Source organism: Ciona intestinalis, chromosome 10 (assembly GCF_000224145.3).
Source record: "Ciona intestinalis chromosome 10, KH, whole genome shotgun sequence".
Classification (NCBI taxonomy): Eukaryota; Metazoa; Chordata; class Ascidiacea; order Phlebobranchia; family Cionidae; genus Ciona; species Ciona intestinalis.
The window spans coordinates 1,102,609-1,120,369 of NC_020175.2; the positions used below are offsets into that span (position 1 = coordinate 1,102,609).

The 17,761-nt window shown below is 34.1% G+C and overlaps 3 protein-coding genes across 5 annotated transcripts; 2 read left to right on the plus strand and 1 right to left on the minus strand.

The window, feature by feature from the left end:
- Positions 1-3,067: 3,067 nt before the first annotated feature.
- On the minus strand, positions 3,068-5,093 carry LOC100183030 (ADP-ribosylation factor-like). The gene is made up of 3 exons (XM_002122211.4): positions 4,995-5,093; positions 4,257-4,446; positions 3,068-3,804 (listed from the first exon to the last, which is right to left on the minus strand). The coding sequence occupies exons 1-3, from the start codon at positions 5,091-5,093 to the stop codon at positions 3,482-3,484; spliced, it is 612 nt and encodes a 203-aa protein (XP_002122247.2). The 3' UTR covers positions 3,068-3,481.
- Positions 5,094-5,330: 237 nt separating this feature from the next.
- Positions 5,331-12,025, plus strand: LOC100181509 (GDP-L-fucose synthase). Of its 3 annotated transcripts, XM_004226495.3 has the most exons (6): positions 5,331-7,114; positions 7,400-7,614; positions 9,375-9,562; positions 10,140-10,312; positions 10,784-10,977; positions 11,388-12,025. In XM_004226495.3, the coding sequence occupies exons 2-6, from the start codon at positions 7,540-7,542 to the stop codon at positions 11,553-11,555; spliced, it is 798 nt and encodes a 265-aa protein (XP_004226543.1). In that variant the 5' UTR covers positions 5,331-7,114; positions 7,400-7,539; the 3' UTR covers positions 11,556-12,025. The 3 variants fall into 3 exon arrangements, with proteins under 3 accessions (XP_004226543.1, XP_026692199.1, XP_026692200.1); XM_026836398.1 differs by lacking the exon at positions 5,331-7,114 and having other exon boundaries at positions 7,336-7,614; XM_026836399.1 differs by lacking the exon at positions 5,331-7,114 and having other exon boundaries at positions 7,336-7,614; positions 11,410-12,025.
- Positions 12,026-12,074: 49 nt separating this feature from the next.
- LOC100179078 (tRNA pseudouridine(38/39) synthase) lies at positions 12,075-17,533 on the plus strand. The gene is made up of 9 exons (XM_002129279.5): positions 12,075-12,672; positions 13,099-13,174; positions 13,562-13,694; positions 14,048-14,228; positions 14,497-14,583; positions 15,094-15,225; positions 15,664-15,779; positions 16,408-16,538; positions 16,884-17,533. Exons 1-9 carry the CDS (start codon positions 12,503-12,505, stop codon positions 17,388-17,390), a joined length of 1,533 nt encoding a protein of 510 aa, XP_002129315.1. The 5' UTR covers positions 12,075-12,502; the 3' UTR covers positions 17,391-17,533.
- Positions 17,534-17,761: the final 228 nt, after the last annotated feature.

Here is a 17,761-nt window from a genome sequence, read left to right on the forward strand (position 1 = left end):
GGCATGTTTACCATCATACACCTTCTACGCCGCAGGCTTAGTTGCTGTATGAAACTAAATTTAATTTCGAATTCGTGGGTAATTTTGAAAGTATCTTATCTTTGTAATATATCTCCGTGGCGTCAAAACGGTTAATTTCGCTCTGTTATGATAATGAGTACTTTGCTTTATAATGTGCGCCACGCACCTGTATGTACCATTAAATCTTACAAACCGATCTTGAAATGGCTGTTAAGATAAAGGGCTTTCAGAAGTATCGGATAGTATAAAGGGGGTTAAGTGGGACTCGGGGCAAAGTGAAACATTATTGAAGTTTTATTTTTAATGTTATTAAATAATCAAAATTGATGGTATAATATGAGGGGATATGTGTTTAACTGTCCCAATTCCCCTTATTCCACAAAACTACACTCGCTGCTTTATTTGGATTAAGCAGGAGCCAACTTACGTCACAGAAACCAACTTACGTCACATGGTTTATAATACATACAACGTTAAATGCCTAAACCAACAAACTGTACAGGCCCATTTTGATGGATATAACTATTCTATTGGCTGGTAAGACTATATATTTCATGAGACCTTAGATTTATGCCAAGTGTATTGACCAATTACCCAGAACCTAGGAATATATAATAGATTCTCGTGTTGAGCACAAACAAAACAATAAGAATGGGGTAACTATAACCCCCAACCCCCAACTCCCACACCCCGGCATCAGCAGCCAATATTTTATAATATATAGTTTTCTTTATGGGGATTTCGTCTCAAGCAAAGCGTGGAGTCTGTACATAATTCTTCTTCTAAATATTTACTTTAACTGCCAGGTACATCATTAGAGGCTAAATTAAGAGCGACGTATACTGCATATTACAAGCACTGTATGTGTATATACTTTCATAAGGTCATCCAGATTATTCCGGTTTTATCCGGTTATTAGGAGGAAATCCACACGTTACATTCCGTGTATATTTACATCATTATATCACTTTTGCTTTACCTTAGTTTAATCCTCTTTAAGTTTAAAATAATATACAAACTTCATTGTCACACATTATACGCGGAATGTGAAAATACCTATTTTTACAGTTGATTTAGTCAAGTAAATATAGTGGGTTGGGGTAAGATGGACATGTTTTCTATTTTTTTACTTGTCCCATTTGCTTGTAACACATTGAAAGTTCACTGTTTAATAGAAATCCCATATACTTAAAACTGTTAGTGGTACAAAATGAGAATTTTGTCTTGAAGTTTATTATTTTTATTTAAGGGGTCGTGGTTTTTTCAGTGGCCCGGGGTATAAGTGAAATGAACCGGGTAATAAGTTCTGCTACAAACAGAGTTATAGGTGTGAATTCTCAAAACTAACTCATTACTTAAGCAAACGTTCTACGTGCGAAAAGTCGTATTTGATTGGAAGTATTTTATTCAATTTTAAGGATAAGAACATTAAAGAAAGTATTACCTAAAACAAAGGTCATACAGTGACATGTTTGTGAATAAATGCATAAATAATAATTATTTATCTTCTGCGGTGGGCTGGTATAGTAATATAACACGGGTGACTTCTTCCACTTCGTGTCCGCTTACTAGTGCAATATAAAAGGAAAACACGTGTGATAAATTGTATAAACTCTACTGGCGAACCTTTAACCTACATTTGTGTTTTATATCATTACTTAACTTATATGGTGAGAAAGCAACTTAACGAATTAAAAACCAGGCGGTGGAAGTGAGTTATAGTAGGGTGGGGGAAGATAGGACACTTAAGGACATATTGCCAAATATTTTCAAAATCAAAATAGATGACGGTTTTTGGGTAATACCACGAATTAGTACTATCATTCCTTTATTAATTGACACCAATCTAATAAAATATAATAAAACACACGAGAAGTTATTTAGCGATCCGCACAACAGGTGAAATTTTACAAATTCGAAAAAACACAGGATAAGATAAGACAGTTTAAAGTCATTGTTAATTTTGATTAATAAGTGTATTTATAAATAGGAATATACGTAAAAAACACGAAATAATACTGTACGCTTTGAAAATTAGTAAAAGATAGGCGCACAGTGATTTTAGGCGGTTTTAGCTGTTTATTTTAAAAACTACACTAACTATTTCACTTTATTAGGCCAGTTTAGTTTTTGGTAGGTTAACGCTCACACTTTAGCGCTTGTTAAGGAAAATTAATTATTTTATAAATTTAATTAAAAAAGTTCAAACAAACGGTTTATTAGAAATATATATATGTTTGAAAATATTTATTTTTTCCTATAAACTTAAATTAAGTCCAAAAAACGAAGAAAAACTACATAAAACGCCCTGGCTTCCAGTGACTACTATAGTAAACGGGTACGAATCGTGAAAAAGAGAGAGTGTATCACCTCTCTCCTTTACCGACATTAAAGATGCGCGTTCTATTCTTTTTTATTTCTGTGATATGAACTTGTAATAACAGAAAACTGATAACAACCATTAATAAAGTTTTTATTTTTGCTACAAATTGGGTATTACTACTCTCTTTTTGGCACAAGCCACTTCTAATAAATTATCACCAAGTGCAAATGACCAAATTTCGAATATATTTTCAAAATATTATCATTTTATTTTATCAGTATCTTATAGTTGAAAACCTCTGAGGTATAAATAACTAAATTAAAAGTAAATCTTTCAAAGTTTGGCAATGAAAACATACAAAACTACAATGTGGGGGAAGATGGGACTCTAAATTGAAATTTATTTACATTAGCAGTATTCTGCCACTTGTAGTTAACCTACCGAGTTTAACAGGCTGTGCTAGTTTCTTTGCCATGTAAACTTCATACATATTTTTTTAATATTTAATAACCGTAATCAGCTTTGACGGGCGTTTTATAAAGTCGTGATAATACTGTCGAATAATTCTGTAACTTTATTTTCCTGATTATCATTAAATGGGAGTTCGTAAAAAGAAAATTAAAAAAAGGTCTCGTCTGACAAAGTGTCCCATCTTCCCCCACCCTACTATATAACGCAGGTATGTATACACTATATCGTGTTTCATAAGTATGGAATGATTTATTTACAGTTTAGGAAATTACTTTATTAGGCTGGAGAAAGATGGGGCATCTTTTATTTCGTTTGGTGGTAAACAAACAACATTCCGTTGTTGACTGTTAAAAACATGATTAGGATATTTGGATATTATATGCTAATTGTGTCCCACATTAACTTACTATATATAATATATAATGCAGAGTTGCAAGTCAAACTGAAATAAACAATGAAGTTTTATACCTTTATAACCACAATATGTATCCTCGCATGGTGGGCCAACTGACTGCTTATAACATGATGATTACTAGCTTCTTTTATACAGTGTTTTAACACAATGTAATACAATGGGGATTTACAAAATAAACAACGTAATCTGTTTATCCGGCAAATATCCCAGCGATTGATGGTGTACCTCGCTGAACTGTCAAGGGAGATAACTTAAAATCCGAAGCCCGCTGGTTTTGCGTTCACTTGTTTATATTCCTTCATCATAGAAGCGAAAACTTCGAAGCCTTCCATTAGGCCATCTCCAGTAACAGCACAGCAAGACTGGATATGCCATTTATGATCCCGGTCGAGTTTATTTAACTCCAAAGCATCGGCCAACTTTGATACTGGAACAGCATAAGGCATGTCTTGCTTGTTTGCAAATACTAAGACGGGCACACGTCTTAATGCATCGTGTTCAAGTGCATTATGCAACTCTTCTTTAGCTTCTGAAAACCTAACTTGATCAGTACTATCCACAACGTAGATAAACCCTGGAAAACACGCGAAAATTAAATATAGAAAAAGCAAATATAACATTTTTTATATCCACAAAGTTATACACGTAAGCGGGCACAAGATGTATAGTAGGGTGAAGAAAGATGACACCTTTACAGTCTAATTTCTCGCCCGTTTGGTGCTCAACAAAGAACATTCAGAGCATTATAAAACCGTATCCCCCCGTCTTCCGTATGGACCGTTGTTAATTGTTTAAAATACGGTTAAGATATTCGAATATTATGTTCTAAAGGTGTCCCGTCTCCTCCCACTATATATATGAAACAAAACATCCATACATAAACGTCTGCAGTTGCTTGACCACGCAAGGGTGTATAAGTTACATTCATTCAAGGTTTAGTCATGTCATACAGGCATTTAAAAACCCTTGATTTCAAATATAGATAATTCTATGATATTTATTTAATATGGTTTTATTTGCACCTACCGTCAGTGTTGTTGTAGTAATGTTGCCAGAGTTTCCTTAATATTTCTTGTCCACCAACATCCCATATAGTTAACGAAAGCCCTTTGCATGGACTTACAGTTTCAACGTTAAACTCAATAGTTGGTATTGTTTGCACCACTTCATTCAAAGCTAACTTGTACGTGATCGTAGTTTTGCCTTCAAAATCAGACTATTTAGTGAATGAATGTAAGAGCGCAATATTACGTACGTGGTTAACTTATAAGCGGGTACGAGGTGGTCAAACCGAACATCCCCCACCATGCTAGGATATATAAGTTTCCTTCATTCACATTCTTTATTCATTCATATGAGCAAGGCAGAGATGGTTTATAGCTACAGTGTTATATCAGTAAAACATCAGACATAAAAACGTTGTTGGAGTAATATGAATAGAAGAAACTCGTGGCTCGAAAACGCAGAAATAGTAAAAGTCCTGCCACATTGTTGCTATCTTGGAAAGAAAGAAACCCATTTTAAATACTGTGGAGCCGCCAAATAAACACTGTATAATTTGTCTTCTGTGTGACAATAACTCTTCAACTCTGACTGTTCCTTTAGTTCACTTAATATACACATGATGTTCCTGTATGCGCGAGTTTTATATAGAGCGCTGTATAGTGTGTGTCGTATCATTCAATGTGGTGTTCGAATACGCGTCGGAGATAAACGCGTCATATTACGCGATCTGGTGCTGTGTGACGTCACAAAACAACTCACTTTCCACGTCGCGTGTTTGCTGTCATTGTCTGTCGTCTTGGCAAAGTGGTTGACGCGTTTGCTGGTTGCTTGTTCAACGCTCAACGCTGCTACCAACATAAACGTGTGTGTCCTTGCGGGTTATTTAAATTGTCAGCCATAGGCTACATTAAATTTAAAAAGAATAATCACCCAGAAAAGTTTCACACCTTGTAACCCGTAGGTACGAGTAAGTGTCGTTTACTCGTAAGTGTCGTTGCACTACCACCCGAGGATAAATAAGTTATACGTTCATTGAATATACTCGCTTTCTTACAGTGGTTTAAATTTCCTTAGATTGCATTTATATTGTGCTTAAGTTGGAACGCAGGAGTGAATCAAAACAGTCGACGGACAAATGTCAAACACTCGCATACTGTACGGATGAATGCAGAAGTTAAATATATGCAGAAAATTTACCGAGAAGCTTGGCTTCGAGGGAGGATTTTCTGTCAAATTTTAACGTTTGTATCTTAAGCGGCCAGCTGTTGGTCGTTAAAGCAAATTACATGACTCAAGTTTTAGTGCTACAAGCGCTGAAACATTAAAAACTTCTAAACTTACGATCACAGACGAAAAGTTTGACGCGAACCCATTATAAATTGTCACAAATTTAATCAATAGCTTGAAGGGGGTGAACGTTAAATAGTTTTTTTGATCATCAGTTAGCGGCTAAAACCTAGATTGCCAGATCGTGTTAATAGACAAAGCTCGTTTAGAGTTATGAGGCTAAGGTTTTATCATTCTGTAAATATTCTTTGTTTACTACCAAACGGGAAAAGCAAATAAAACCCATGTCCCATTTTACCCCACCCTATAATGTCCTAAGTTCATTAGCACATTTAAATCCAAGCATCATAGACCTTGGTTCGTAAAGTCCAGATATTACTAGTAAAGCTTTGATGACTATTAATAATCCCCTGCCATTACGAAATACGAGCCCAGCAATACCTCATGGGTAAGCGCACACTGTTGGCAATACGACCACTATACAAATATCACGAATTCGTTCTATTTCGCTCATAACAAGTGGGTGTGTCATCCTGCAGCAGTAGCTGTTTACTTTCGCACGATCCACCCAGTAACCATCTGTTCATGCTCAATGCCTTCAAAACCACCCAATCTATCACTTGATTTTGTTTATATTAGCTTTTGGGTGGCGCACATTCTTGGTTTGGAACCATGAAAGGGAATATGGCCTTGTCTACTTTAGGATATCAATCTTAATGCCGCAGTAAACCCGCAAGGTCCAAGTGTATTGCGAAATACGTCGAGCTAAATCGCGAAGACGACAGGTATGCTATTAAATTTCTTAAACCAGAAGCGAGGAATGCGCATTAAATATTCTATATGGGTAAAATCTTACCCAAGCGCTTACTTAGATTTACCCAAGATTAGACTTTAGAGTTTGCAAACAGAAACGACAGATTAATGAAATATTACCTGATTCTCCTAAAAACTTGAGGTTGAATGACGACTAAACACAGACGGTGTAAATGTTTAAATATTAATATGGAAACGTCCTGTTTTTCTGACTTTGTGTTTGAAGCCATAAATTCTTAAAACATTTTGGTTACAACCCGTTTGGGGCGTTTAGTATTTTGATAAGTATGTTTATACAGTTTTTAATAATTTACTAGCGGTTATGAAAACACACACGGTAATTTTTCCGACTTATCTTTTTTTCTTAACACAATATGTCTCACCCTTGGCGTTTTTCCACGAGCAATGTGAGGCAAACTAGACTCTCTGCGTCCAACTAGTTGTATAAATGTGCTGAATATTAACCTGCAATATACATGTGTGTCAATTTATTTTTGTACAAGAAATACACATATTCTCGTTACGTGGCAATTTTATTTTTGCACTATTTATAAAAATACAGAACTTTGTGAATGACAGAACTCGAGGAGACTTTCGAAAGCACGAACCGTTGTGGACGGGGAAGATTAGAATTGTGTTTTGATTGGTGGAGGTTGACACGTGGTTTTAACACGCGGGCAACCCTATCTTCCCCCTTGCCTTTCTTTTTGAGTTTGACTGTCGTGGTGTTGGACCGTTGGTACCGTATTATTTTTACGGTGTGAATTTTTAAGTATTGTGTAAGTACAGTTCATTTTTACGTTTATGTATAGACAACTAGTTTAAACAATATCTCATAAGTAGAAAAGATTAAACGGCTTACTTTAGGAAAGTGTTTACTGGTTTGATGCTGTTTTTTTATATGAAACCTATTAACACCGCGTTAACATACGTTGTGATACTTTGGCACATGACAGTGTCGTTAATTATGTATGTATATTAAACTTATCTTTCCGATTCAAACTTTGCATTTTAAAGGCATAACAATAATTATAATATGGGTAGTGACTCTGAAACTTCTGTAGTGCTTGTTACTGGGGGCACAGGGCTTGTTGGGCAAGCAATCAAATATGTTGTGGAAAATGGGTCTGGTAGAAAGAATGAGAAATGGATTTTTGGCTCGAGCAAGGACGCAGACCTTACAGACCTTGCAAGCACCGAGGCAATGTTCTTGAAATATAAACCAACCCATGTTATACATCTCGCAGCAAAAGTGGGAGGACTTTTTGGAAATTTAAGTGTAAGTTATTTTATTTGATATAGTTAGCAGCCATAGGCGCTGGTTTTTTTAAATTGCAGAAGAGGCCACGTTTATGATGACGTCATTCGTTTTGCAGAAATTAGGAAAATACAGTATATGCGAGTTTTTATCACTCACGCCAAAACACGATTAAGCTATACTTTCCATGGCAGCAGTAACAATAACGGCGACTATTAAAGTTTGCCAAAACTGCTGCCTATCGTTCATGCGGGTATGAAATGAAACTATGAAACTGGCAAAATCACAGTCAAACTCTTTCGCCGTTCTTTGAAGGACGTTGTTCGTACGATACGCACACGAACATTAATGATACCTCAAGAAACATCAATGCTGTTGATTATTACAAAGGTCTTAATTTTGTACAGATCTAGTGTTTGTGGGGTTTTTAAATCATTAAAACTGTTTGTAGATCGTTTTTAAGCGATTCGCAACATAGGCTTTGCCTGTCAATCGTTACTTTCGATGACGTATTAATTTTACGAGCAGCTAAAGTTAGTTCCAAAATATGTAGCAAGCACCTACGTCTGCAGATGGCTGTTAAAGTACTTAATTGAATCCAAGGACATCCGCCACACAAAAAGATTAAACCGTTAAATGTGTTTAATACAGACCAATGTATGTGTTATTTGTTTTATTTTAATACAGTCGTTGTATAACCGTATTTGCAAAGGCGCTAGCCATATACTCATAGCAAGCTGTTTTAAGTATAAAACTAACGTATGTTCACTTTTCGTTAAAGTTTTAATAAACAGTCTTCACCATAAACGTAGACTATTCAGTTTGCTTTCTCTTGGATTGCTGATAATGAACGCGTCAAACCGTATTATGACGTCAATAATCGACGCATCAAATAATAATATGACGCAAATATTCAACGTGTGAATCGCTACTATGTCGTAACAAAGCATTATGCGTGGACGCGTGGTTGAGAAAATGGTTGAGAAAAACATTACGGAAAATGATCGTTGTTACGCCAATCGAGGGCGTAATAACTCAGTACATTTGAATATATAGTTCTTTAGCTATTTGCGGGCTTAAAACGACTAGCTCTTTTTAATTTTAAACGGGTTTTATTAATAAAATGCAGTTACACGCAGCAGGTGCTGCACCGTCTGCATAATATCCAGAGTAGGCCGGCCTCGTCTGCACCATATAAAACGATGCCCATGTTAGCAGCCAATATCGGTATCTTGTTGAAAGCGCAAACCACAGAAAATCAAGATTCGTATGTAGAGATGCGCACAATTAATTTAAAGATAGCACCGAAGTTTAAAAAACAAAACTGCATTTAAGCGTGCCACCTATTTATTACCAAATTATATTTTTCGCTGGTGTTCTCGTTTAAACAATTTCGAGAATGAGCAATGATGAAAATTTTCACTCGCCGATCTGATTTACTTTGATGATTAGTGTTCTGAGCTCACTCATTTATTTTATATAAATGTAAGAAATTTTGGGCACTTAAAATTTCCTTTGGTTTAAAAATGTTTGTTTTAAAAAGGATATTTTTGTGTAATTTTTTTAACCAATTGTAAATGGGTCCATTGTTTCATTTCAGTTTAATCTAGGCCTTTTATAGTAAATATTATTTATTGAATTCTATACCTTGCTGTGCTATTTCACAGCATTGTCATTTACACGACAATACAACATCCTAAAATAGATCATGTCATTGTACTGCATCCTGTACATACAGTATTTCAACAGACCATTCACATGAGAATTTTATAAATTTGCAGGCAAATCTAGAGTTTCTCCGAAAAAATATTGCAATAAATGACAATGTGCTGGCAATGGCACACAAAACAGGGGTTCAGAATGTTGTATCTTGCCTCTCAACTTGTATATTTCCTGATAAAACAACATACCCCATCAATGAAACTATGGTGCATAATGGGCCACCACATGATTCTAATTATGGGTATAGGTAAGTTGAGACAATGTTCTCTTGGTTAAATCAATTATTTTGTGCCAAGGAAAATAGAAATTTTTCATAAATGTCCAAAATTGGTTGTATTTTAAACCAAAATAATTTGTAGATACAGAATGAATTTCTGTAATGAGCAATGATGAAAACTTTCACTCGCCGATCTGAATTACTTTGATGATTAGTGTTCTGAGCTCATTAAAGTAAAATAAGGAATAGAAAACGCTTTAGAATTATTTTAATTGGTTACACTAAGCCATTATAAGTTTCAATGTGTTAGCAAATACCACAATAGACAATAACTTTCTCAACCATCGCATCAAAGTTTTATAAATGAAGGGAAGGCAGAGATAATTAAATCCACAATCCTGTAAAATAAATAATACCTCCTTTTGTTTAATGTTTACTGATAATGCTTTACAGAAAATTATATGTTAAGTTTGTCCGCGTTGCCACTCCAGGTTTTATATCTATAAACGTATTAACTTAAGTTAAATTAATTGCAATTTGATTTTCTAATATAATATATATATTTTCTTTCCACCAATTCTTCCATTAAACCCCACATGTTACTTAGCTATGCCAAGAGACTGATTGATATTCTTAACCGTGGTTACAACAACGAGCATGGTCGTAACTACACCTCTATTATTCCAACCAATGTGTTTGGTCCTGAAGATAACTTCAACATACAACAGGGCCATGTGTTACCTGGCCTTATTCACAAGATTTACTTGGCAAAGCTGGAAGGTACGCTAATGTATATATATTATATTAAAAATAAAAACATAATAAAAATGGAAATAATAATCTTTACAACATCTTACAATTTCCTTACAAAGTTTTTTATTTGTAGTTTAAAAAAATGATAACAGTTTTTGCAACAAGTATTTGTATCATGTTAACAAGTTTCTATAATGAGCAATGATGAAAACTTTCACTCGCCGATCTGAAAACCTTGATGATTAGTGTTCTGAGCTCATTTTCTACTTTTATGTAACTTATTTAAAACTATGTTTATATAACAATTTTCATATTTTTTTTAATTAAAAACAAAAAACTCCGATATTTCTAAGTAACTGAGTTACTGTGCAAAACTTTCAGGGTAGAAAAGGCTTCTACCCTAATAAAATAAGTTGTACGTTTTAAAATTGCAAACAATTTGCCATGTTTATAGGGTCTTTCATACATTTTACACTCATTATCATTGTATATCCACAGGCAAACCCTTTACCGTTTGGGGAACGGGGAAACCACGAAGACAGTTCATCTACTCTCGTGATCTTGCACGTCTCATCATATGGGTCCTCCGGGAGTACAAGGAGACGGAACCTATCATCCTCTCAGTTGGTGAGGAGAATGAAGTGTCGATCAAAGAGGCGGCCGAACAAGTTGCCATAGCAATGGACTTTAAGGTAGATCTTAAAAACTTAATTGTTAGGAATGCTGTGCCATTAACTTTTAAAGGGCTGGGTGATATATGTTTTAGTTATATATATGAATTAGGGTAAACCAAATGAAAAGTTTACAGTATTTTTAACTGAACAAAATTTTGTTTTTTTTGCTTGGTAAATTTTATCATTATTTATCCCATATGTTGTAGCAGTTACTGTGTTAGTTGAGGAGCAATGATGAAAACTTTCACTCGCCGATCTGAATTCTTTGATGATTAGTGTTCTGAGCTCAAATAGACTCTTCCAACCTAGACAACCGGGGTCCAAGTTATTAATACTTTTGAAATAAAAAAACACTTCATTGAAAACCATTCCCACAACCCGCAAGACTGCATCTTAATTATTTATTTTCAATCATTCCTTTCCTACAGGAGGGTTTTCTTTTTGACACAGATAAAGCTGATGGTCAATACAAGAAAACTGCCGACAACACTAAACTAAGGAAGTATCTTCCAGAGTTTCAATTCACCCCGTTCGCCCAAGCACTTAAAGAAACATGCGATTGGTTTGTTGAAAACTACCATCGTGCTAGAAAGTAAAGCCAAGTATATAACAGTGGAGAAAATGAATGTTGCATATATGTATATACTGGTTATAAACCATTTTACATTTGCCAAAACTTAAAATTTAACATAGCTGCTAAAAATGGTTTCCTCGTGACAGAAAAAAAAGTTAACAGAATGGCAATTGTAAATTTATTAATATGCAGATTGTAAGGACTGTCAACTATTAAGTAAACTGCTTTCCCTTCGATATATTCCTCTGTTCTTCAATTTGTGTTTAACTGTTGCACTAGTTGAATTTATGTTTAACTGTTGCTGTAATGCCCATGTCTGTATTGGGTACCGTAGAAAATATTCTCACATTTTAAACTTTGTCTTCAATTTTTTTTTATTAAATAAGTAACTGTTTATCGAGTATTTTCTGTACCGTCTTACCTAGTTATTTTGATAGAGAAATATCTACATATGTATACAAGTTTATATTTCAATACACAGGCCTTTACCAATTTGTGGGTGTTTATAAAACTGTAATCGAATTCATTCAATGAGCAATGATGAAAATTTTCACTCGCCGATCTGAAAACGTTGATGATTAGTGTTCTGAGCTCATTACTTGAATTAGATCAGTCAAGTCTGTGTATTTTAATGCTAGCTAAACAGTTCTAGATAGCCGGCATTTATCATTAGATGTAATACAAAAATTGTTCAGCAGTTCTGCACTGAAAAAGCAGCAATTGGTAAATTTAAACCACTTCACTCAAATTACTATTTTGGAATTGGATATTATGCGGTTTCGAAAGAGTAAATGTAAAAGCAATTCTGTCTCTATAGTTGTCTCAGAACTTGTAATACAGTCAACCCCGCTTAATTGGACCACATCAGGACCAAGCCAAACTGAACCGATTAAGCCGGGTTGACAGTATTACCTTTTTAGTAATTAAAGTATGAAGTTTTATTCTTTAATTACAGAATGTTAAGTAAATATGAAACTGCTAATACATTTGGTAAAACTGGCGCCCCCCACATTTGCAAGAGAATGTTGTGCATGCTTTAGTACTTCTTCTATTCATGCCAAGATGCAAATTTCTCCTAAGAAAACCAACTACGACCTACAATACCTGCATAACTTGAATAAAGACCAGCTGGTATACAGGTTTGCTGTTTTTACTTATTTAAGACTCCTGGTTTTGTCATCTAATATACAGCAGACTAATTTAGGAATACTGGCTTTAATATCTGCCAACAAGTTAAATATCAGTTGGTTAACATGTTTGCTGTTTATAATTATATTCTCAAGTTAATACATCTGAATATTATAGGTAAACTCATTTGCATAAATTAAGTATGAACCAGTTGGTAAATATGTTTGAAGAAAACTTGTTTCTGCTGCATCACAGTATATTTTAAGTGCTTTTAGCCAAAATGGTGCCGCATGCAATGAGCAATGATGAAAATTTTCACTCGCCGATCTGAATTAATTTGATGATTAGTGTTCTGAGCTCATGTTACCAACAAGTTGCCTAAACTGTAAGAGCTAAACATTTTTTTTAAAAGCTAAACATATTACCTTTATTCAAAGAATTCTGAGACTCCAGCGGTTGGTTGATAGCTACCATTACACCTCTAGCCCTGTAAATGTGGACGGAAGAGACAAGGTAGCTTTTAAGCTTTATAACATTGTTGGCTAAACTTTAAACCTGTGGTGGCATTCCTACTGACAAATGTCAATCTAATTTGCATTGTTCCCTTTTTCATGTTTACTCTCTTTTATACCTCATATACCTGATATACAAGATATGCTAGAACTAAATCTTTTATAAAAATCTCTTTCAAGCTAGAACTAAAAATATTATAGAAATCTTTTTAAGGCTTAAAAAAAGAAAACCAGTAATAAAATATTTGGATGTTTCTTAAACTTCCCACATTTTAGGTAAGAGTTCACCAAATAGTTCAATCTTTGTAAACAATATTACCCTGTATGCAGACACGGATATCCCTAAATATCAAGCAATTAGTAATCAATATGAATATATGATTTCCAGGTACGAGTTGAACATCCTAACCCAGATGAAATAGTTTCTCATTTAACAAGTGTGCGTAGAATTGCGCTCAAAGTTTTGTATCTTGGTTGGGATTATGTTGGTTATGCATTCACCAAGTCTTCACTTGCCTTCAGTAAGTTTGTTTCATGTTTAATATTGTGCAATTGTAATTAATTCTTTGTAGATTGGACCTCCATTATATTTTCTAATTGCGTCATTGTTTATAGCTGTATTGTGATATTTTTATGGTAGCCTGGTAACTGGTATCTCTCAGGGTATTTTGAGCTAGACTTTCAATAAATGTGAAGTGTGAGCAATGATGAAAACTTTCACTCGCCGATCTGAAAACATTGATGATTAGTGTTCTGAGCTCATAACAATGGACAATTATTGTATCTGGTTAAATTACTTAATTAATGTATATATTTGAAAAAAAAGGTTATTTCTGTCAAAGCTAGCTTTAATTGCCAAAATTTAATTTTAAAGGCAAACCTGAGTCAATTTCAAATGTGGTGGAACGTGTTCTGTTGGAAGCCTTACTAAGGCAGCAACTGATAACTGGGGTTGGCTCCGTATTAAACTTTGACAGAGCTGGTCGAACTGATCGGCAAGTTAGCGGTTTATCTCAAGTGGTTTCTGTCAATGTTAGAAGCAATTTAAATAAAGGGTAAGAAAAGTTGTAACTATTTTTCGTTTTCTACCAAATTGTTTACCCCAAAAGAAAAGAGTGAAAAGTAAACCCATCTTACCCCACGTACTATATCTCTTAATGTTATACTGTTATATACTTTACTTTACCTATAATATGTAAAAATAGAGACTATTTTTAAAATGTCTGACATGATTTGGTTTTTAAAGGATTATGCTAATCAGTTTGTTTTGGGTATAAAAATCAAATCAATTTTTTTGTCAGTAAATGTTATATTTTTTCTCAGCCATGGTGTATGGTATCCTAAGGTGGAGGGAAGTGACAACGTTGGAAACACAAAACCCGAAACTGAATATTTTGAAGATGGATTCCCGTGAGTGAAGATATTTATTAGGACCTGTCAACCTCTAAAATATCATATTATGAACTTGAACTAAGCAAATTTTGGGTTGCCTCAAATACATAACAAATATTTTTTTGTTAAAATGTATGTGGAACCCTATTGATTATTAATGGCAAATGTAATTTACCTCGCTTGCTTGTTTGTATAGACACCTCAGAGCAGTGTAAAAGCTATGCCTAAAACTATGGATGCCTAAACATTTGATGTTGCTAAATTTGGGTGGCATGTAATTCCAACTTAAAACTTTCTACCAAACATAGTAAGCTGAGGACCCCTCCTAAATTTTTTAGTAATTTTTCAAAGAAAAAATAAATTTAATTAATGTTACATGTTTCTTTTATGTGTTAAAATATTTCTTCCATTAAAAAGTCATGATAAAAATAATGCATCATACTTTAAATTGCTAAGTAGCTAGTCTATTGCTATTATTCGTAGTAACACTGTACAACAGTTCATTTAAGTTTTTATCTTTTTACACAGAGTAAGCGACACCACCCTTGATGACGGTGAACTTCCTTATGTTTCATTATTAAACCAAGCATTACCACCAGATATTCGAATTCTTGCTTGGTCACCTGTCAAAAAAACATTTAGTCCACGCTATCAGTGTCGGTAAGTGAAAAGATTTGTGGCTATTTGACCGAACCTGACCTCATCCTAGTCCCTTTTAAGGCCCTCAACCATATAGAAAGTTGTGTTAAGTATAAGATAAAACACAAATACATAAAAAATGACAGCTGGGCTTTGTGGCTGTGATAGATTAACTCTCTACTGTCTTTACAAGTGTAAAATATTTATGGTTACAAAGTTTTTCTTTGTTTTTATTTGATTACCTGTGAAGTTAAATATTCAATTTAAACCTTGTTTTTAATTTTCTGGCATAAGCTTTTAACAAAAAAATTATTAAATCAAATTGGCATTATGCTTTGCAGTCCAGCATGTTACAGGGTGATTCTTTAAAAAATGTATTATTTCAGGTAGCAATTGCATGGAAACATGCAAGTCTCAGATTAGCTATTATTAATATCTTATTGAGAAATATCATTCCAGGTCACGAACATACAGATATGCATTCGTACGTGGTAGTATGGATATTGAACTAATGAATGAAGCAGCTCAGAAGTTTGTTGGTCGTCATGATATGAGAAACTTCTGTAAGGTCTCATGTGAGTATATTTCATGATCTTTAAGTCTGTTCTAATGGTTAGGTTGATAAAACTTTGGATAAAACAGCATTGGATAAAACTACAAATTATGTTAGATTTCTTTGCTTATTCTTATGGTTATGATAGGTGTAGCGAACACGCTTATTTTTTTCCAACTAAATGTAAATATGTTTTTAACTGTAACCGTGTTTTAATGACTGTTGTTTTATCGCTATATCTTGTCTTTTCGTTAATCAAAGAGACAAATAAAAGTTAATATTATATTAATATTACTACAGTAAATGCTGATGAACTACTGTTTTTCTTTTTTGTATTTATGCAATGAGCAATGATGAAAACTTTCACTCGCCGATCTGAATTCTTTGATGATTAGTGTTCGGAGCTCATAAAACTATATTCTTAACATTTTGTGTCTGAAGTATTCAACGCATTATACTCTGGTACTTTTCATAAACCATTGACAATATATATGTGATATATATCATATTTATTCATAGCTTTAATAACTGTCATTTTATCTTTATTTCCTATCTTCTAATAATTTTACAAATGAAATATAATATTGATATTAAAAGTACAAACCAAAATCAGCTTTTCTCTAGTTTAAATTTCCTTGTCTTCATTACAGCAGAGAATGCATACAGGACCTATGTTCGAACGATAAACTCTATCAAAGTAGAAGAGTTTAACCAAACCAATTTACCGGAATGTGACATTTGTGTTGCTACGATATCTGCTGAAAGTTATGTCTATAAACAGGTGCTGTGTATTTACTTGTTTGTGATATTATTTTTTGTATACATAAGTTTTACATATAATAAGATCTGAAATATGGACAGATTTGGTCAATATATAATGATTTATTAGTGAAGTTTTATGCTCTACACACAAAAGGGTCAGGCTGTTACAACCGATTTGTGACCACTGGCTTGGAACAATGTCCGTTAAATGTCTTGCCCACGGACACATACACTTTGCTATCAGTATCAAGCATCCAACACATTTTCCTTTGGTTATGGTTCAAGCGACCAACCACTGAGCCACAGTATTAGTCATATTATGTTTTTTCTTTTATATTAAATTTCTTCATACTATCCACCACAGATCCGACGTATGATGTCTATACTTGGTAGGATCGGATCAGGGGAAATCCCACCTTCTACTATAGATGAAATGCTGGATGTTGAAAAGAACCCGAAAAAACCTTCGTTCAAAAGCTGGACGCCACTTAATTTAACTTTGATTGATGCTGAATTTGACGAAGAAGATGTTCACTGGCGCTGGGGAGAAGAAGCTTTAGCTGACACTTCTACAATGCTTGCCAACGCATACAGCAAACATGCCGGACAAGCTGAAGTAGCTCGATACATGTATGAGCGTGTGGTATCTCAGATTCAGGACCCAGGGTATAGACTTGGAGCTGTGACTACCTTGAATGAAAGTTGTTTACCCTCTACTATTGGTGATGATAATAAGTTCAGTTACTCTGAACATACTTTAACAATTGAGGAAAAACAAGAAAGGTATGCAAAGCAAAAAATTAAAAACAGAATGAAGCGAGGTCAGTACCAGTATGCTGCTACACTGCATGCGCAAAATAAAAGAAAGTAAAAAAACTGTTGATAAAGAAGATGTTTCAGTTTAGTCTCGTCAATGTTGAAAGCAATTTATTTGTTCTGTATTAACTGATATTTTTTCTGTGTTTTTTTTTTTAATTTTTAATACACATCCAAAATGAAAACATTTGTTTGAAATATTGTTGCCGTATAACAGAGCGAAACTACCTTTACAGCAGTAGTTTTTTAAAATGGTTCACCCCAGTAAAGACACAAGTTCGAATTAAATCGTAGGCCCTTCATTAAGAAACAGAACACAACATAATCTTTGGAATAAGAACAACATCCAAGTAAACTTTTGATCATTACGACTTTTTTGTAAGGCATTCACGTACAATCAATTTTTAACAAGTGACCAACAAACAT